At 51.9% G+C, this 21,339-nt stretch overlaps 1 protein-coding gene across 1 annotated transcript in view; it reads left to right on the top strand.

Annotated features, from left to right (window-relative positions):
* LOC119956635 (cytochrome b-c1 complex subunit 2, mitochondrial-like) overlaps window positions 1–21,339 on the top strand; it is a 185,365-nt gene that overhangs the window by 19,786 nt on the left and 144,240 nt on the right. The window contains exon 4 of the mRNA XM_038783975.1: window positions 14,875–14,939. Coding sequence (XP_038639903.1) covers window positions 14,875–14,939 — 65 coding nt within the window. The remainder of the gene's footprint in view (window positions 1–14,874; window positions 14,940–21,339) is intronic.

Below are 21,339 nucleotides of genomic sequence, written 5' to 3'. Positions count from 1 at the left end.
AAGGACTCGGCATTGCAGGAACAATTCGGCATTGCAGGAAGGACTCGGCATTGCAGGAACGTTTCGGCATTGCAGGAAGGACTCGGCATTGCAGGAACGTTTCGGCATTGCAGGAAGGGCTCTTCATTGCAGGAAGGACTCGGCATTGCAGGAAAGACTCGGCATTGCAGGAAGGATTCGGCATTGCAGGAAGGACTCGGCATTGCAGGAATGACTCGGCATTGCAGGAAGGACTCGGCATTGCAGGAAGGACTCGGCATTGCAGGAACGTTTCGGCATTTCAGGAAGGACTCGGCATTGCAGGAACGTTTCGGCATTGTAGGAAGGGCTCGTCATTGCAGGAAGAACGTGGCATTGCAGGAACAATTCGGAATTCCAGGAAGGACTCGGCAATGCAGGAAGGATTCGGCATTGCAGGAAGGACTCCGTATTGCAGGAACGATTCAGCACTGCAGGAACGATTCGGAATTCCAGGAAGGACTCGGCATTGCAGGAACGATTCGGCATTACAGGAAGGACTCGGCATTGCAGGAACGATTTGGCATTGCAGGAACGATTCGGAATTCCAGGAAGGACTCGGCATTGCAGGAAGGACTCGGCATTGCAGGAACGATTTGGCATTGCAGGAACGATTCGGAATTGCAGGAAGGACTCGGCATTGCAGGAAGGACGGAATTGCAGGACCTATTTGGCAGTGCAGGAACAATTCGGCATTGCAGGAAGGATTCGGCATTGCAGGAACGATTCGGCATTGCATGAACGATTCGGAATTGCAGGAACGATTTGGCATTGCAGGAAGGACTCGGCATTGCATGAAAGATTCGGCATTGCAGGAAGGACTCGGCATTGCAGGAAGGACTCGGCATTCCAGGAAGGACTCGGCATTGCAGGAACAATTCGGCATTGCAGGAAGGACTCGGCATTCTTGGAACGACTCGGCATTGCAGGAAGGATTCGGCACTGCAGGAACGATTCGGCACTGCAGGAATGACTCGGCATTGCAGGAAGGACTCGGCATTGCAGGAAGGACTCGGCATTGCAGGAAGGACTCGGCATTGCAGGAAGGACTCGGCATTGCAGGAACGTTTCGGCATTGCAGGAAGGGCTCGTCATTGCAGGAAGAACGTGGCATTGCAGGAACAATTCGGAATTCCAGGATGGACTCGGCAATGCAGGAAGGATTCGGCATTGCAGGAAGGACTCCGTATTGCAGGAACGATTCAGCACTGCAGGAACGATTCGGAATTCCAGGAAGGACTCGGCATTGCAGGAACGATTTGGCATTGCAGGAACGATTCGGAATTCCAGGAAGGACTCGGCATTGCAGGAAGGACTCGGCATTGCAGGAACGATTTGGCATTGCAGGAACGATTCGGAATTGCAGGAAGGAATCGGCATTGCAGGAAGGACGGAATTGCAGGGCCTATTTGGCAGTGCAGGAACGATTCGGCATTGCAGGAAGGATTCGGCATTGCAGGAACGATTCGGAATTGCAGGAACGATTTGGCATTGCAGGAAGGACTCGGCATTGCAGGACGGACTCGGCATTGCAGGAACGATTCAGAATTGCAGGAACGATTCCGAATTGCAGGATGGACTCGCCATTGCTGGAACCATTCGGAATTGCAGGAAGGACTCGACATTGCAGGAAGGACTCCGCATTGCAGGAACGATTCGGCATTGCAGGAAGGGCTCAACATTGCAGGAAGGACTGCGCATTGCAGGAACGATTCGGCATTGCAGGAAGGACTCCGCATTGCAGGAACGATTCGGCATTGCAGGAAGGACTCGGCCTTGCAGGAAGGACTCCGTATTGCAGGAAGGACTCCGTATTGCAGGAACGATTCAGCACTGCAGGAACGATTCGGAATTCCAGGAAGGACTCGGCATTGCAGGAAGGATTCGGCATTGCAGGAAGGATTCGGCATTGCAGGAAGGACTCGGCATTGCAGGAACGATTTGGCATTGCAGGAACGATTCGGAATTCCAGGAAGGACTCGGCATTGCAGGAACGATTCGGCATTGCAGGAACATTTCGGCATTGCAGGAAGGACTGCATTGCAGGAAGGATTCGGAATTTCAGGAACGATTCCGCATTGCAAGAACGACTCGGCATTGCAGGAACAATTCGGCATTGCAGGAACGATTCGGCATTGCAGGAACGATTCGGCATTGCAGGAAGGACTCGACATTACAGGAAGGACTCGGCATTGCAGGAACGATTTGGCATTGCAGGAAGGATTTGGCATTGCAGGAAGGATTTGGCATTGCGGGAAGGATTCGGCATGGCAGGAACGATTCGGCATGGCAGGAACGATTCGGCCTTGCAGGAAGGACTCGGCATTGCAGGAACGTTTCGGCATTGCAGGAAGGACTAAGCCTTGCAGGAACGTTTCAGCATTGCAGGAAGGGCTCGTCATTGCAGGAAGGACTCGGCATTGCAGGAAAGACTCGGCATTGCAGGAAGGATTCGGCATTGCAGGAAGGACTCGGCATTGCAGGAACGTTTCGGCATTGCAGGAAGGACTCGGCATTCTTGGAACGACTCGGCATTGCAGAAAGGATTCGGCATTGCCAGAACGATTCGGCACTGCAGGAATGACTCGGCATTGCAGGAAGGACTCGGCATTGCAGGAAGGACTCGGCATTGCAGGAGCGTTTCGGCATTGCAGGAAGGACTCGGCATTGCAGGAATGTTTCGGCATTGCAGGAAGGGCTCGTCATTGCAGGAAGAACGTGGCATTGCAGGAACAATTCGGAATTCCAGGAAGGACTCGGCATTGCAGGAAGGACTCGGCATTGCAGGAACAATTCTGAATTGCAGGAACGATTCTGAATTGCAGGAAGACTCGCCATTGCTGGAACGATTCGGAATTGCAGGAACGATTTAGCATTGCTGGAACGATCCGGAATTGCAGGAACGATTTTGCATTGCTGGAACGATTCGGAATTGCAGGAACGATTCGGCATTGCAGGAAGGAGTTGGCATTGCAGGAAGGACTCGGCATTGCAGGAAGGATTCGGAATTGCAGGAAGGACTTGGCATTGCAGGAAGGACTCGGCATTGCAGGAACGATTCGGCATTGGAGGACGGACTCGGCATTGCAGGAACGATTCGGAATTGCAGGAACGATTTGGAATTGCAGGAACGATTCGGCATTGCAGGAACGATTCGGCATTGCAGGAACGATTCGGAATTGCAGGAACGATTCGGAATTGCAGGAACGATTCGGCATTGCAGGAACGATTCGGCATTACAGGAAGGACTTGTCATTGCAGGAAGGACTCGGCATTGCTGGAAGGACTTGACATTGCAGGAAGGACTCGGCATTGCAGGAAGGACTCGGCATTGCAGGAACGTTTCGGCATTGCAGGAAGGACTCGGCATTGCAGGAAGGACTTGGCATTGCAGGAACTATTCGGCATTGCAGGAACGATTTGGCATTGCAGGAAGGACTCGGCATTGCAGGAAGGACTCGGCATTGCAGGAATGACTCGGCATTGCAGGAAGGATTCGGCATTGCAGGAAGGACTCGGCATTGCAGGAAAGACTCGGCATTGCAGGAAGGATTCGGCATTGCAGGAAGGACTCGGCATTGCAGGAAGGACTCGGAATTTCAGGAACGATTCGTCATTACAGTAACGTTTCAGCATTGCAAGGAGGACTCGGCATTGCAGGAACGATTCGGCATTGCAGGAACGATTCGGCATTGCAGGAAGAACTCAGCTTTGCAGCAAGGACTCGGCATTGCAGGAACGATTCGGCATTGCAGGAACAATTCGGCATTGCAGGAAGGACTCGGCATTGCAGGAAGGACTCGGCATTGCAGGAACGTTTTGGCATTGCAGGAAGGACTCGGCATTGCAGGAACATTTCGGCATTGCAGGAAGGGCTCGTCATTGCAGGAAGGACTCGGCATTGCAGGAAAGACTCGGCATTGCAGGATGGATTCAGCATTGCAGGAAGGACTCGGCATTGCAGGAACAATTCGGCATTGCAGAAAGGAATCGGCAATGCAGGAAGGACTCGGCATTGCAGGAAGGACTCGGCATTGCAGGAAGGACTCGGCATTGCAGGAACAATTCTGAATTGCAGGAACGATTCGGAATTGCAGGAAGACTCGCCATTGCTGGAACGATTCATAATTGCAGGAATGATTTAGCATTGCTGGAACGATTCGGAATTTCAGGAACGATTTTGCATTGCTGGAACGATTCGGAATTGCAGGAACGATTCGGCATTGCAGGAAGGACTTGGCATTGCAGGAAGGACTCGGCATTGCAGGAAGGATTCGGCATTGGAGGACGGACTCGGCATTGCAGGAACGATTCGGAATTCCAGGAACGATTCGGAATTGCAGGAACGATTCGGCATTGCAGGAACGATTCGGCATTACAGGAAGGACTTGTCATTGCAGGAAGGACTCGGCATTGCTGGAAGGACTTGACATTGCAGGAAGGACTCGGCATTGCTGGAACGATTCGGCATTTCGGGAAGGACTCGGCATTGCAGGAACGATTCGGCATTGCAGGAAGGACTGGGCATTGCAGGAACGATTCGGCATTGCAGGAACGTTTCGGCATTGCAGGAAGGACTCTGCATTGCAGGAAGGACTCGGCATTGCAGGAACGTTTCGGCATTGCAGGTAGGACTCGGCATTCTTGGAACGACTCGGCATTGCAGGAAGGATTCGGCATTGCAGGAACGATTCGGCACTGCAGGAAGGACTCAGCATTGCAGGAAGGACTCGGCATTGTAGGAACGTTTCGGCATTGCAGGAAGGACTCGGCATTGCAGGAACGTTTCAGCATTGCAGGAAGGGCTAGTCATTGCAGGAAGAACGTGGCATTGCAGGAACAATTCGGAATTCCAGGAAGGACTCAGCAATGCAGGAAGGATTCGGCATTGCAGGAAGGACTCCGTATTGCAGGAACGATTCAGCACTGCAGGAACGATTCGGAATTCCAGGAAGGACTCGGCATTGCAGGAACGATTCGGCATTGCAGGAAGGATTCGGCATTGCAGGAATGACTCGGCATTGCAGGAACGATTCTGCATTGCAGGAACGTTTCGGCATTGCAGGAAGGACTTTGCATTGCAGGAAGGTCTCTGAATATCAGGAAAGATTCCGCATTGCAAGAACGACTCGGCATTGCAGGAACAATTCGGCATTGCAGGAACGATTCGGCATTGCAGGAACGATTCGGAATTGCAGGAAGGACTCGACATTACAGGAAGGACTTGGCATTGCAGGAACGATTCGGCATTGCAGGAACGATTTGGCATTGCAGGAAGGACACGGCATTGCAGGAAGGACTCGGCATTGCAGGAAGGACTCGGCATTGCAGGAAGGACTCGGCATTGCAGGAAGGATTCGGCATTGCAGGAAGGATTCGGCATGGCAGGAACGATTCGGCATTGCAGGAAGGACTCGGCATTGCAGGAAGGACTCGGAATTTCAGGAACGATTCGGCATTACAGTAACGTTTCGGCATTGCAAGGAGGACTCGGCATTGCAGGAACGATTCGGCATTGCAGGAACGATTCGGCATTGCAGGAAGGACTCGGCATTGCAGCAAGGACTCGGCATTGCAGGAACAATTCGGCATTGCAGGAAGGACTCGGCATTACAGGAACGTTTCGGCATTGCAGGAAGGACTCGGCATTGCAGGAACGTTTCGGCATTGCAGGAAGGGCTCGTCATTGCAGGAAGGACTCGGCATTGCAGGAAAGACTCGGCATTGCAGGAAGGATTCGGCATTGCAGGAAGGACTCGGCATTGCAGGAACGTTTAGGCATTGCAGGAAGGACTCGGCATTCTTGGAACGACTCGGCATTGCAGGAAGGATTCGGCACTGCAGGAACGATTCGGCACTGCAGCAATGACTCGGCATTGCAGGAAGGACTCGGCATTGCAGGAAGGACTCGGCATTGCAGGAACGTTTCGGCATTGCAGGAAGGACTCGGCATTGCAGGAACGTTTCGGCATTGCAGGAAGGGCTCGTCATTGCAGGAAGAACGTGGCATTGCAGGAACAATTCGGAATTCCAGGATGGACTCGGCAATGCAGGAAGGATTCGGCATTGCAGGAAGGACTCCGTATTGCAGGAACGATTCAGCACTGCAGGAACGATTCGGAAATCCAGGAAGGACTCGGCATTGCAGGAACGATTCGGCATTACAGGAAGGACTCGGCATTGCAGGAACGATTTGGCATTGCAGGAACGATTCGGAATTCCAGGAAGGACTCGGCATTGCAGGAAGGACTCGGCATTGCAGGAACGATTTGGCATTGCAGGAACGATTCGGAATTGCAGGAAGGACGGAATTGCAGGACCTATTTGGCAGTGCAGGAACAATTCGGCATTGCAGGAACGATTCGGCATTGCATGAACGATTCGGAATTGCAGGAACGATTTGGCATTGCAGGAAGGACTCGGCATTGCAGGACGGACTCGGCATTGCAGGAAGGACTCGGCATTGCAGGTACGATTCGGCATTGCAGGAAAGACTCGGCATTGCAGGAAGGACTCGGCATTGCAGCAAGGACTCGGCATTGCAGGAACAATTCGGCATTGCAGGAAGGACTCGGCATTCTTGGAACGACTCGGCATTGCAGGAAGGATTCGGCACTGCAGGAACGATTCGGCACTGCAGGAATGACTCGGCATTGCAGGAAGGACTCGGCATTGCAGGAAGGACTCGGCATTGCAGGAAGGACTCGGCATTGCAGGAACGTTTCGGCATTGCAGGAAGGGCTCGTCATTGCAGGAAGAACGTGGCATTGCAGGAACAATTCGGAATTCCAGGATGGACTCGGCAATGCAGGAAGGATTCGGCATTGCAGGAAGGACTCTGTATTGCAGGAACGATTCAGCACTGCAGGAACGATTCGGAATTCCAGGAAGGACTCGGCATTGCAGGAACGATTCGGCATTACAGGAAGGACTCGGCATTGCAGGAACGATTTGGCATTGCAGGAACGATTCGGAATTCCAGGAAGGACTCGGCATTGCAGGAAGGACTCGGCATTGCAGGAACGATTTGGCATTGCAGGAACGATTCGGAATTGCAGGAAGGAATCGGCATTGCAGGAAGGACGGAATTGCAGGGCCTATTTGGCAGTGCAGGAACGATTCGGCATTGCAGGAAGGATTCGGCATTGCAGGAACGATTCGGCATTGCATGAACGATTCAGAATTGCAGGAACGATTTGGCATTGCAGGAAGGACTCGGCATTGCAGGACGGACTCGGCATTGCAGGAACGATTCCGAATTGCAGGAACGATTCCGAATTGCAGGATGGACTCGCCATTGCTGGAACCATTCGGAATTGCAGGAAGGACTCAACATTGCAGGAAGGACTCCGCATTGCAGGAACGATTCGGCATTGCAGGAAAGGCTCAACATTGCAGGAAGGACTGCGCATTGCAGGAACGATTCGGCATTGCAGGAAGGACTCCGCATTGCAGGAACGATTCGGCATTGCAGGAAGGACTCGGCCTTGCAGGAAGGACTCCGTATTGCAGGAAGGACTCCGTATTGCAGGAACGATTCAGCACTGCAGGAACGATTCGGAATTCCAGGAATGACTCGGCATTGCAGGAACGGTTCGGCATTGCAGGAAGGATTCGGCATTGCAGGAAGGACTCGGCATTGCAGGAACGATTTGGCATTGCAGGAACGATTCGGAATTCCAGGAAGGACTCGGCATTGCAGGAACGATTCGGCATTGCAGGAACATTTCGGCATTGCAGGAAGGACTGCATTGCAGGAAGGATTCGGAATTTCAGGAACGATTCCGCATTGCAAGAACGACTCGGCATTGCAGGAACAATTCGGCATTGCAGGAACGATTCGGCATTGCAGGAACGATTCGGAATTGCAGGAAGGACTCGACATTACAGGAAGGACTCGGCATTGCAGGAACGATTCGGCATTGCAGGAAGGATTTGGCATTGCAGGAAGGATTTGGCATTGCGGGAAGGATTCGGCATGGCAGGAACGATTCGGCATGGCAGGAACGATTCGGCCTTGCAGGAAGGACTCGGCATTGCAGGAACGTTTCGGCATTGCAGGAAGGACTAGGCCTTGCAGGAACGTTTCGGCATTGCAGGAAGGGCTCGTCATTGCAGGAAGGACTCGGCATTGCAGGAAAGACTCGGCATTGCAGGAAGGATTCGGCATTGCAGGAAGGACTCGGCATTGCAGGAACGTTTCGGCATTGCAGGAAGGACTCGGCATTCTTGGAACGACTCGGCATTGCAGGAAGGATTCGGCATTGCCAGAACGATTCGGCACTGCAGGAATGACTCGGCATTGCAGGAAGGACTCGGCATTGCAGGAAGGACTCGGCATTGCAGGAACGTTTCGGCATTGCAGGAAGGACTCGGCATTGCAGGAACGTTTCGGCATTGCAGGAAGGGCTCGTCATTGCAGGAAGAACGTGGCATTGCAGGAACAATTCGGAATTCCAGGAAGGGCTCGGCATTGCAGGAAGGACTCGGCATTGCAGGAACAATTCTGAATTGCAGGAACGATTCTGAATTGCAGGAAGACTCGCCATTGCTGGAACGATTCGGAATTGCAGGAACGATTTAGCATTGCGGAACGATCCGGAATTGCAGGAACGATTTTGCATTGCTGGAACGATTCGGAATTGCAGGAACGATTCGGCATTGCAGGAAGGAGTTGGCATTGCAGGAAGGACTCGGCATTGCAGGAAGGATTCGGAATTGCAGGAAGGACTTGGCATTGCAGGAAGGACTCGGCATTGCAGGAACGATTCGGCATTGGAGGACGGACTCGGCATTGCAGGAACGATTCGGAATTGCAGGAACGATTTGGAATTGCAGGAACGATTCGGCATTGCAGGAACGATTCGGCATTGCAGGAACGATTCGGCCTTGCAGGAAGGACTCGGCATTGCAGGAACGTTTCGGCATTGCAGGAAGGACTAGGCCTTGCAGGAACGTTTCGGCATTGCAGGAAGGGCTCGTCATTGCAGGAAGGACTCGGCATTGCAGGAAAGACTCGGCATTGCAGGAAGGATTCGGCATTGCAGGAAGGACTCGGCATTGCAGGAACGTTTCGGCATTGCAGGAAGGACTCGGCATTCTTGGAACGACTCGGCATTGCAGGAAGGATTCGGCATTGCCAGAACGATTCGGCACTGCAGGAATAACTCGGCATTGCAGGAAGGACTCGGCATTGCAGGAAGGACTCGGCATTGCAGGAACGTTTCGGCATTGCAGGAAGGACTCGGCATTGCAGGAACGTTTCGGCATTGCAGGAAGGGCTCGTCATTGCAGGAAGAACGTGGCATTGCAGGAACAATTCGGAATTCCAGGAAGGACTCGGCATTGCAGGAAGGACTCGGCATTGCAGGAACAATTCTGAATTGCAGGAACGATTCTGAATTGCAGGAAGACTCGCCATTGCTGGAACGATTCGGAATTGCAGGAACGATTTAGCATTGCTGGAACGATCCGGAATTGCAGGAACGATTTTGCATTGCTGGAACGATTCGGAATTGCAGGAACGATTCGGCATTGCAGGAAGGAGTTGGCATTGCAGGAAGGACTCGGCATTGCAGGAAGGATTCGGAATTGCAGGAAGGACTTGGCATTGCAGGAAGGATTCGGCATTGCAGGAACGATTCGGCATTGGAGGACGGACTCGGCATTGCAGGAACGATTCGGAATTGCAGGAACGATTCGGCATTGCAGGAACGTTTCGGCATTGTAGGAAGGACTCTGCATTGCAGGAAGGACTCGGAATTTCAGGAACGATTCCGCATTGCAAGAACGACTCGGCATTGCAGGAACAATTCGGCATTGCAGGAACGATTCGGCATTGCAGGAACGATTCGGAATTGCAGGAAGGACTCGACATTGCAGGAAGGACTTGGCATTGCAGGAACGATTCGGCATTGCAGGAACGATTTGGCATTGCAGGAAGGACTCGGCATTGCAGGAAGGACTCGGCATTGCAGGAATGACTCGGCATTGCAGGAAGGATTCGGCATTGCAGGAAGGACTCGGCATTGCAGGAAAGACTCGGCATTGCAGGAAGGATTCGGCATTGCAGGAAGGACTCGGCATTGCAGGAAGGACTCGGAATTTCAGGAACGATTCGTCATTCTAGTAACGTTTCAGCATTGCAAGGAGGACTCGGCATTGCAGGAACGATTCGGCATTGCAGGAACGATTCGGCATTGCAGGAAGAACTCGGCTTTGCAGCAAGGACTCGGCATTGCAGGAACGATTCGGCATTGCAGGAACGATTCGGCATTGCAGGAACAATTCGGCATTGCAGGAAGGACTCGGCATTGCAGGAAGGACTCGGCATTGCAGGAACGTTTCGGCATTGCAGGAAGGACTCGGCATTGCAGGAACATTTCGGCATTGCAGGAAGGGCTCGTCATTGCAGGAAGGACTCGGCATTGCAGGAAAGACTCGGCATTGCAGGATGGATTCGGCATTGCAGGAAGGACTCGGCATTGCAGGAACAATTCGGCATTGCAGAAAGGAATCGGCAATGCAGGAAGGACTCGGCATTGCAGGAAGGACTCGGCATTGCAGGAAGGACTCGGCATTGCAGGAACAATTCTGAATTGCAGGAACGATTCGGAATTGCAGGAAGACTCGCCATTGCTGGAACGATTCGGAATTGCAGGAACGATTTAGCATTGCTGGAACGATTCGGAATTTCAGGAACGATTTTGCATTGCTGGAACGATTCGGAATTGCAGGAACGATTCGGCATTGCAGGAAGGACTTGGCATTGCAGGAAGGACTCGGCATTGCAGGAAGGATTCGGCATTGGAGGACGGACTCGGCATTGCAGGAACGATTCGGAATTCCAGGAACGATTCGGAATTGCAGGAACGATTCGGCATTGCAGGAACGATTCGGCATTACAGGAAGGACTTGTCATTGCAGGAAGGACTCGGCATTGCTGGAAGGACTTGACATTGCAGGAAGGACTCGGCATTGCTGGAACGATTCGGCATTTCGGGAAGGACTCGGCATTGCAGGAACGATTCGGCATTGCAGGAAGGACTGGGCATTGCAGGAACGATTCGGCATTGCAGGAACGTTTCGGCATTGCAGGAAGGACTCTGCATTGCAGGAAGGACTCGGAATTTCAGGAACGATTCGGCATTGCAAGAACGACTCGGCATTGCAGGAAAAATTCGGCATTGCAGGAACGATTCGGCATTGCAGGAACGATTTGGCATTGCAGGAAGGACTCGGCATTGCAGGAAGGACTCGGCATTGCAGGAAGGACTCGGCATTGCAGGAACAATTCCGCATTGCAGGAAGGATTCGGCATTGCAGGAAGGACTCGGCATTGCAGGAACGATTCGGCATTGCAGGAAGGACTCGGCATTGCAGGAACGATTCGGAATTGCAGGAACGATTTAGCATTGCTGGAACGATTCGGAATTGCAGGAACGATTCGGCATTGCAGGAAGGAGTCGGCATTGCAGGAAGGACTCGGCATTGCAGGAAGGATTCGGCATTGGAGGACGGACTCGGCATTGCAGGAACGATTCGGAATTGCAGGAACGATTTTGCATTGCTGGAACGATTCGGAATTGCAGGAACGATTTTGCATTGCTGGAACGATTCGGAATTGCAGGAATGATTCGGCATTGCAGGAAGGAGTTGGCATTGCAGGAAGGTCTCGGCATTGCAGGAAGGATTCGGCATTGGAGGACGGACTCGGCATTGCAGGAACGATTCGGCATTGCAGGAACGATTCGGAATTGCAGGAACGATTCGGAATTGCAGGAACGATTCGGAATTGCAGGAACGATTCGGCATTACAGGAAGGACTTGTCATTGCAGGAAGGACTCGGCATTGCTGGAAGGACTTGACATTGCAGGAAGGACTCGGCATTGCTGGAACGATTCGGCATTTCGGGAAGGACTCGGCATTGCAGGAACGATTCGGCATTGCAGGAAGGACTGGGCATTGCAGGAACGATTCGGCATTGCAGGAACGTTTTGGCATTGCAGGAAGGACTCTGCATTGCAGGAAGGACTCGGAATTTCAGGAACGATTCCGCATTGCAAGAACGACTCGGCATTGCAGGAACAATTCGGCATTGCAGGAACGATTTGGCATTGCAGGAACGATTCGGAATTGCAGGAAACACTCGACATTGCAGGAAGGACTTGGCATTGCAGGAACGATTCGGCATTGCAGGAACGATTTGGCATTGCAGGAAGGACTCGGCATTGCAGGAAGGACTCGGCATTGCAGGAAGGACTCGGCATTGCAGGAAGGATTTGGCATTGCAGGAAGGATTCGGCATGGCAGGAACGATTCGGCATTGCAGGAAGGACTCGGCATTGCAGGAAAGACTCGGCATTGCAGGAAGGATTCGGCATTGCAGGAAGGATTCGGCATTGCAGGAAGGACTCGGCATTGCAGGAAAGACTCGGCATTGCAGGAAGGATTCGGCATTGCAGGAAGGACTCGGCATTGCAGGAAGGACTCGGAATTTCAGGAACGATTCGGCATTACAGTAACGTTTCGGCATTGCATGGAGGACTCGGCATTGCAGGAAGGACTCGGCATTGCAGGAACGTTTCGGCATTGCAGGAAGGACTCGGCATTGCAGGAAGGACTCGGCATTGCAGCAATGACTCGGCATTGCAGGAACATTTCGGCATTGCAGGAAGGACTCGGCATTGCAGGAACGTTTCGGCATTGCATGAAGGACTCGGCATTGCAGGAACGTTTCGGCATTGCAGGAAGGACTCGGCATTGCAGGAAGGACTCGGCATTGCAGGAACGTTTCGGCATTGCAGGAAGGACTCGGCATTGCAGGAAGGACTCGGCATTGCAGGAACGACTCGGAATTGCAGGAACGATTCGGCATTGCAGGAACGATTTGGCATTGCAGGAAGGACTCGGCATTGCAGGAAGGACCTTCTTGTTCAAAGAGACTGTCAATCGAGAAGGATTTCAGCGTTTTTTGAAACGCAGAAGTATATTTACTGTCTGCATTTCTTAAAGGATGGTGAAAAGGTGAAAAATGAAACCATCTTGAAATTGAATGTTTTTTTTTCTTGGTGGGAGGTGTCATGTGAGAGTACATTTAATAAATGGGTTGTTATAAATGGGTGTTTATAAATGGGTGTGTATGAAAATATCTGTAGTGAGAGTACCTTTATGAAATTAGTGTTTATTACTGCAGTGATGTCAGAGTGTGGGTGGAGCTGGGCTGTCTGTCAGCTTTTTACTTTCGTTTTTGAGCAGACTGCAGGGTGTGTTTTTCATTTTGTTTTCAGTGTTGGAGCTGAAGCCATACAGAGCAGGTATTCTGTTGATCTCTCTGCCATGAAAAGACTCTCTCTTGATCATTTGGTGAATTTAGAATTATAAATGTTTTCAGTCGTGACTTTAACCTGATGCACTTCTGTTAAAGGTTATGTTTTTTGTAAGTCTTCTGGATGTAAAAAGGACAGCTTAAGGATTACTTCGTGTTGTATTCTTTGGGGGTTGTATTTGAATTGATGGTTGCTAAGATGTTCACTGGCTGTTTTAAAAATGTGAACTTGAGTTCATAGAATAAACATTGTTTTGCTTTAAAAAATGCTTTTCCATTTCTGCTGTACCACACCTGTAGAGTGGGCCGTGTGCTCCCCATACCACAATCTGGTAAAATTTGTGGGTCAGGTGAACTCTATGATATACTTTGGGGTTCTTTAAACCCTGGCCCATAACACAATCTCCCTTCCATGAGTCAGAGAAACATAGAATACAGGAGCAGGCAGAGGCCATTCGGCCCTTTGAGTCTGCTCCACCATTCATTCTAATCATGGCTGATCATCCAGCGCAATAGCCTGATCCCGCCTCCCCACCCCTCCCATATCCTTTGATCCCCTTCATCCCGTGTGATAACTAATTGCTTCTTGAAAACAAAGTACAAAGAAAAGTACAGCCCTCCCAGCCTGCGCCAATCATGCCGCCTGTCTGACCTAAAATCCTGTACACTACCAGAGCCTGTATCCCTCTATTCCCATCCGATTCATGTATTTGTCAAGACACCCACCACCTTCTGTGTAAAAACCTTCCCTCGAACATTTCCTCTAAACTTTGCCCCTCGCACCTTGAACCTAGTAATTTACAGTGTTTCGGTCTCAACTACTTTCTGTGGTAGTGAATTTCACAGGCCAACCAATTCCTCCTCACCTCTGTCCTAAACAGCCTATTCCATACGCGCAGACCTTGACCCTCATTCTGGACACTCCCACCTTCAGGAACATCCTTCTGCCCAATCGCATCTGTTAACTTGGTCATTGTACTCAGCCAGTAATGAGGTTTCTGTTAACTCCTATTCAGCAATCATTTTCAATCTGTAGATGGTTAATGAAGTTATAACTCCTGCTCCAAGCCTATACTTCCAATGTTCACTGTAGAATCAGTATGAATACATGAGGATAAGTTGACGATGACGATTCAGCCAGCTCTTACTGAACAGCAGAATGATGTACTGAAATAGCGAACATATTTTAAAAGATACTGTCAGAACCAATGGAGATTTTTAATTTGAAAACTCCATGTGTAAAAAAAGCCAAATTTACCAAATCAATGCCCTGATCGCCTGCATCAACCTGCGTAATTACCCTGGACTAACCCTGGCCATGACCTGATGTGCAGCCTGTGGAAGGGTGCCCACAGCTGAACATAGTGAAGTGTGACCAGCACTCTGTCTGAGTGCTGTGTTAATTCTGACCTTCCCCGACTGCATGATCAGATAGTGTGAAAACCAGATATAAACCTCGCCATGTTCGGTTACTGGTCCTGCTAAAATGTTGCTATAACATTGACTGAAGAATTCAATCCTTTTACAGACCTCCAGAGGAGCCAGTGCATTCAAGCTGAACCGTGCTATTGAGGCAGTCGGCGGAAACCTACGGTAATCTCTTCCTGAAACTGTACTTAGAATATAGAACATAGAACAGTACAGCATAGTACAGCACAGTACAGGCCCTTCAGCCCACGATGTTGGGCCGATCATTTATCCTAATCTAATTTCAACCTAACCTACACCCCTTCAATTTACTGCTGTCCATGTGCCTGTCCAAGAGTCGCTTAAATGTCCCGAATGACTCTGACTCCACCACCTCCGCTGGCAGTGCATTCCACACACCCACCACTCTGTGTAAAGAACCGACCTCTGACATCTCCCTATACCTTCCTCCAATCACCTTAAAATTATGTCCCCTCGGAGACTTCCGGTGGCGGCGATGACGTAGGAAGCCGCACATTTTGGAGCTCCCGTTTCAAACGGACTTTTCGGCTCTTTTTAGAACCCAAAACGGAAATTTTTCGACGTCTCCCGGTGGGAGAAGGTGTGCTGATCGACTTTCTCCGCAGTTCATGACTCAAACTCGGAGTGGAAAGGAGGAAAAAACGGCAGCAGCTCCCCAGAAAAAATGGGGGAAGGAATCCAAGATGGCTGCCGGCGGAGCTCCAGAGGAGTGGAAGCAGTGGGCCCAGGAGCAGCAAGCTGCACTCCTGCGCTGTTTTGCAGATTTCAAGGCTGAGGTACTGAGCTCTCTGCAGGAAACAAACAAAAGGCTCTCGGAGATTCAGACGACCCAGGGTGCTGCCATCAAGGAGTTGCAGACGCAGGCCACTGAACGAGAGGAGGAAGCCGTGGTCCTCGTGAGTAAGGTGGAGGGGGACGAGGCACCACAAGAAGTGGCAGGACCGCTTCGAGGAGCTTGATCACCGCATGAGGGGGAAAAATCTGCGCATCTTGGACCTTGCGGAGGGGCTGGAGGGGTCGGACCTGACAACCTACATGGCTACGATGCGGAACTCGCTAGTGGGGGCCGGGTCTTTCCATCTGCCCCTGGAGCTGGAGAGAGCCCACAGGGTACTCGCCAGGAGGCCTAAGGAGAATGAACCCCCGCGTGCGGTGCTGGTGAGGTTCCACCGGTTCAGTGATTGGGAGTGTGCTGCGCTGGGCCAAGAAGGTGAAGAGCAGCAACTGGGAGAATGGGGTAGTACGGATCTACCAGGATTGGAGTGCGGAGGTGGCTAAGCGGCGGTCCGGGTTTAATCGGACGAAAGAGGTGCTTTACAAGAAGAAGATAAAGTTCGGAATGTTGCAGCCTGCGCGCCTGTGGGTAACTTATTCGGACCGGCATTATTATTTCGATTCCCCGGAGGAGGCGTGGGCCTTCGTGCGGACGGAGAAACTGGACTTGAACTAGGGGTTGGGGGTTGCGGGGGTCGGTTGTAATACTTTATTGCTGGATTCTGCTGTTGCTGTGTTCTCTTTTTCTGTACTTTTGCAATTTTGATATGGTTATTTATGGGGGTGTTCTGTTTTTTTTTGCTGTGGGGCATTGTTTGAGTTTTGTATCTTGCGGGGAGGGTTTGGGGGGGTTTGTTGTATTCTATGTCGGGTATGGAGTGGGGCTGGTATTTGGGAGCTGCGTCAGAAGGGTGTGGTGGGGCAGTGCGAAAGCACGGGCTTTCGTCTGCTTTCCCGCGCTGCGGGGCTGGGGGGGGTGGAGACGATGACGGGGGGAGGCGGGGCCTTAACTGGTTCTTCCCCGCGCTGGAGCGGTGCCTGGAGGAGGGATAGGATGGGGATGATCCCACTTTGGGAGGGGTCGGGTTATTGGAGGGAGTTTCCGGGGGAAATACCGGGTTGCTGCTGGCAGGGTCAGGAAGGAGCTGGTGGGGGCCGGGGGGACAGAGGTGAGGTGTTGTCACTGTGGGGACTGGGTCAGGCGGGGGGTGCTGGCCTGGGGCGGGCAGTCGACGGGCAATGGCTAGTCGACTGGGGAGGCGGGCGGGACGCCCTCTGATCCGGTTGGTCACCTGGAATGCGAGAGGATTGAATGGGCCGGTGAAGCGGTCGAGTGTACTTGCTGATCTGAGGGGGCTAGAGGCAGATGTGGCAATGCTTCAGGAGACCCACCTGAAGGTGGCGGACCAGGTCCGTCTGAGGAAGGGATGGGTGGGGCAGGTTTTCCACTCTGGGTTGGATGTGAAGAACAGGGGTGGCGATTCTGGTGGGGAAAAATGTGTCGTTTGAGGCATCGGAGGTGGTGGCGGATAAGGGGGGTAGGTATGTTATGGTTAGGGGCAGGCTACAAGGAGAGAAGGTGGTACTTGCTAGTGTGTATGCCCCAAATTGGGACGATGCGGGCTTTATGAGGCGTAGTTGCGACGGGTCCCGGATCTAGAGGCGGGAGGTCTGATCATGGGGGGGGGACTTCAATACGGTGTTGGATCCTTCACTGGATCGGTCCAGCTCTAGGACGGGTAGGAGGCCGGCGACGGCCAAGGTACTGAGAGGGTTTATGGACCAGATGGGTGGGGTGGTTTGTGAGGCCGAGGGCACGGGAGTACTCTTTCTTCTCCCACGTACATAGCGTCTACTCTCGGATAGACTTCTTCGTGGTGAGTAGGGGACTGATTCCGAGAGTGGAGGAGGCCGAGTATTCGGCCATTGCAATCTCCGACCACGCTCTGCATTGGATGGAGTTGGAGATGGGGGAGGTGCGGGACCAGCGCCCGTTGTGGCAGTTGGATGTAGGGTTGTTGGCGGAGGAGGAGGTCTGTAGGAGGGTCCGGGCAAGTATTGAGGGGTACCTCGAGGTGAATGATACGGGGGAGGTTCAGGTGGGGGTGGTCTGGGAAGCCCTTAAAGCAGTGATTCGTGGGGAGCTGATATCCATCCGGGCACACAGGGAGAGGACCGAGAGGAGTGAGAGGGATAGACTGGTGGGAAAGATGCTGGAGGTAGACAGGAGGTACGCAGAGGCACCAGAGGAGGGACTTCTGGGGGAGAGCCGCAGCCTGCAGGCTAAATTTGATTTGCTGACCACTAGAAAGGTGGAAGCACAGTGGAGGAAGGCACAAGGGGCAGTGTATGAACATGGTGAAAAGGCAAGTAGAACATAGAACATAGAACACTACAGCGCAGTACGGGCCCTTCGGCCCTCGATGTTGCGCCGACCTGTGAAACCATCTGAAGCCTATCTGACCTACACTATTCCATTTTCATCCATATGTCTATCCAGTGACCACTTAAATGCCCTTAAAGTTGGCGTCTACTACTGTTGCAGGCAGGGCGTTCCACACCCCTACTACTCTCTGAGTAAAGAAACTGCCTCTGACATCTGTCCTATATCTATCACCCCTCAATTTAAAGCTATGTCCCCTCATGTTGGTCATCACCATCCGAGGAAAAAGACTCTCACTGTCCACCCTATCTAACCCTCTGACTATCTTATATGTCTCTATTAAGTCACCTCTCAGCCTTCTCCTCTCTAACGAAAACAACCTCAAGTCCCTGAGCCTTTTCTCGTAAGACCTTCCCTCCATACCAGGCAACATCCTAGTAAATCTCCTCTGAACCCTTTCCAAAGCTTCCACATCCTTCCTATAATGTGGTGACCAGAACTGCACGCAATACTCCAGGTGCGGCCGCACCAGAGTTATGTACAGCTGCAGCATGACCTTGTGGCTCTGAAACTCAATCCCCCTGCTGATAAAGGCTAGCACACCATATTGGAGGGGGGATCTTATAGAAACATTTAAAATTATGAAGGGAATAGATAGGATAGATGCGAGCAGGTTGTTTCCACTGGCGGGTGACAGCAGAACTAGGGGACATAGCCTCAAAATAAGGGGAAGTAGATTTAGGACTGAGTTTAGGAGGAACTTCTTCACCCAATGGAATTCTATCCAATCTATGGAATTCCTTGCCCAGTGAAGCAGTTGAGGCTCCTTCATTACATGTTTTTAAGGTAAAGATAGATAGTTTTTTGAAGAATAAAGGGATTAAGGGTTATGGTGTTCGGGCCGGAAAGTGGAGCTGAGTCCACAAAAGATCTGCCATGATCTAATTGAATGGCGGAGCAGGCTCGAGGGGCCAGATGGCCTACTCCTGCTCCTAGTTCTTATGTTCTTATGCCTTCTTAACAGCCCTAGTAACCTGGGTGGCAACTTTCAGGGATTTATGTACCTGGATGCCGAGATCTCTCTGTTCATCTACACTACCAAGAATCTTGCCATTAGCCCAGTACTCTGCATTCCTGTTACTCCTTCCACCTCACACTTTTCCGCATTAAACTCCATCTGCCACCTCTCAGCCCAGCTCTGCAGCTTATCTATGTCCCTCTGTATCCTATAACATCCTTCAGCACTATCCACAACTCCACCGACCTTCGTGTCATCTGCAAATTTACTAACCCATCCTTCTACACCCTCTTCCAGGTCATTTATAAAAATGACAAACAGCAGTGGCCCCAAAACAGATCCTTGCGGTACACCATTAGTAACTGAACTCCAGGATGAACATTTGCCATCAACCACCACCCTCTGTCTTCTTTCAGCTAGCCAATTACTGATCCAAACCGCTAAATCACCTTCAATCCCATACTTCCTTATTTTCTGCAATAGCCTACCGTGGGGAACCTTATCAAACGCCTTACTGAAATCCATATACACCAGTAGGATGCTGGCTCATCAGCTCCGCAAGCGGGATGCGGCTAAGGAAATTGCTGGAGTGAGTGACAAGAGTGGGAATGTGGTGCGGAAGGGGGTAGAGGTGAATGAGGTCTTCAAGGACTTTTACGGGGAACTGTACCGGTCGGAGCCAACGGGGGAGAGGAGGGGAATGGAGAGGTTCCTCGACGGGCTTTCTTTCCCAAAGGTGCAGGAGGAGCAGGTGGAGGGGTTGGGAGCGCCGATTGAGCTGGAGGAGCTAGTTAAGGGGATCGGGCAGATGCAGTCAGGGAAGGCACCGGGGCCGGATGGGTTCCCGGTGGAATTTTATTAAAAGTTTGTGGACCTAGTGGGCCCCTTCCTGGTGCGGACACTTAAGAAGTGTGGGAAGGGACTTCCGGTGGCTGTGATGAAGTAGGAAGCCACACATTTGGGAGCTCCCGTTTTAAAAGGACTTTGCGGCTCTTTTTAGAGCCAAAAACTGAAATTTTCCGACGTCTCCCGGTGGAGGAAGGTGTGCTGAACGACTTTCCCCGCAGTCCATGACTCGAACTCGGAGTGGAAAGGGGGAAAAAGCAGCAGCTCCCCAGAAAAAACGGGGGAAGGGATCCAAGATGGCCACCGGCAGAGATCCAGAGGAGTGGAAACAGTGGGCCCAGGAGCAACTAGCTGCTCTCCTGCGCTGCTTCACAGACTTCAAGGCTGAGGTACTGAGCTCTCTGCAGGAAACAAACAGAAGGCTGTCGGTGATTCAGACCACCCAGGGTGCTGCCATCAAGGAGTTGCAGACGCAGGCCACTGAACGAGAGGAGGAAGCCGTGGTCCTCATGAGTAAGGTGGAAGGGCACGAGGCACTCCACAAGAAGTGGCAGGAACGCTTTGAGGAGCTTGATCACCGCATGAGGCTGAAAAATCTGCGGATCTTGGACCTTGCGGAGGGGCTGGAGGGGTCGGACCTGACAACCTACGTGGCTACAATGCTGAACTCGCTAGTGGGGGCCGGGTCTTTCCATCTGCCCCTGGAGCTGGAGGGAGCACACAGAGTACTGGCCAGGAGGCCTAAGGACAATGAACCCCCGCGTGCGGTGCTGGTGAGGTTCCACCGGTTCAGTGATCGGGAGTGTGCTGCGCTGGTCCAAGAAGGTGAAGAGCAGCAACTGGGAGAATGGGGTAGTACGGATCTACCAGGATTAGAGTGCGGAGGTGGCTAAGCGGCGGTCCGGATTTAATCGGACGAAGGAGGTGCTTTACAGGCAAAAGATAAAGTTCGGAATGTTGCAGCCCGCTCGCCTGTGGGTAACTTATTCGGACCGGCATTATTATTTCGATTCCCCGGAGGAGGCGTGGGCCTTCGTGCGGACGGAGAAACTGGACTTGAACTAGGGGTTTGGGGTTGCGGGGTCGGTTGTAATATCTTAGCGCTGGATTCTGCTGTTGCTATGTTCTTTTTTTTTGTACTTTTGCAATTTTGATATGGTTATTTATGGGGGTGTTCTGCTATGTTTGTTTCTGCTGTGGGGCATTGGTTGAGTTGTGTATCTTGCGGGGAGGGTCGGGGGGGTTTGTTGTATTCTATGTCGGGTTGGGGGTATGGTGAAGAGCAGCAACTGTTATTTGGGTGCTGCGTCAGAAGGGTGTGGTGGGGCAGTGCGAAAGTGCAGGCTTTCCTCTGGTTTCCCGCGCTGTGGGGCTGGGGGGCGGAGACGGTGATGGGGGAGGCGGGGCCCTAACTGGTTCTTCCCCACGCTAGAGCGGTGCCTGGAGGAGGGATAGATTGGGGGATGATCCCACTTTAGGAGGGGTCGGGTTATTGGCGGGAGTTTCCGGAGTCAGCAGAAGTT

Source organism: Scyliorhinus canicula, chromosome 23 (genome assembly GCF_902713615.1).
Source record: "Scyliorhinus canicula chromosome 23, sScyCan1.1, whole genome shotgun sequence".
Taxonomy (NCBI): Eukaryota; Metazoa; Chordata; class Chondrichthyes; order Carcharhiniformes; family Scyliorhinidae; genus Scyliorhinus; species Scyliorhinus canicula.
This window is presented reverse-complemented; position numbering and strand designations above follow the sequence as displayed.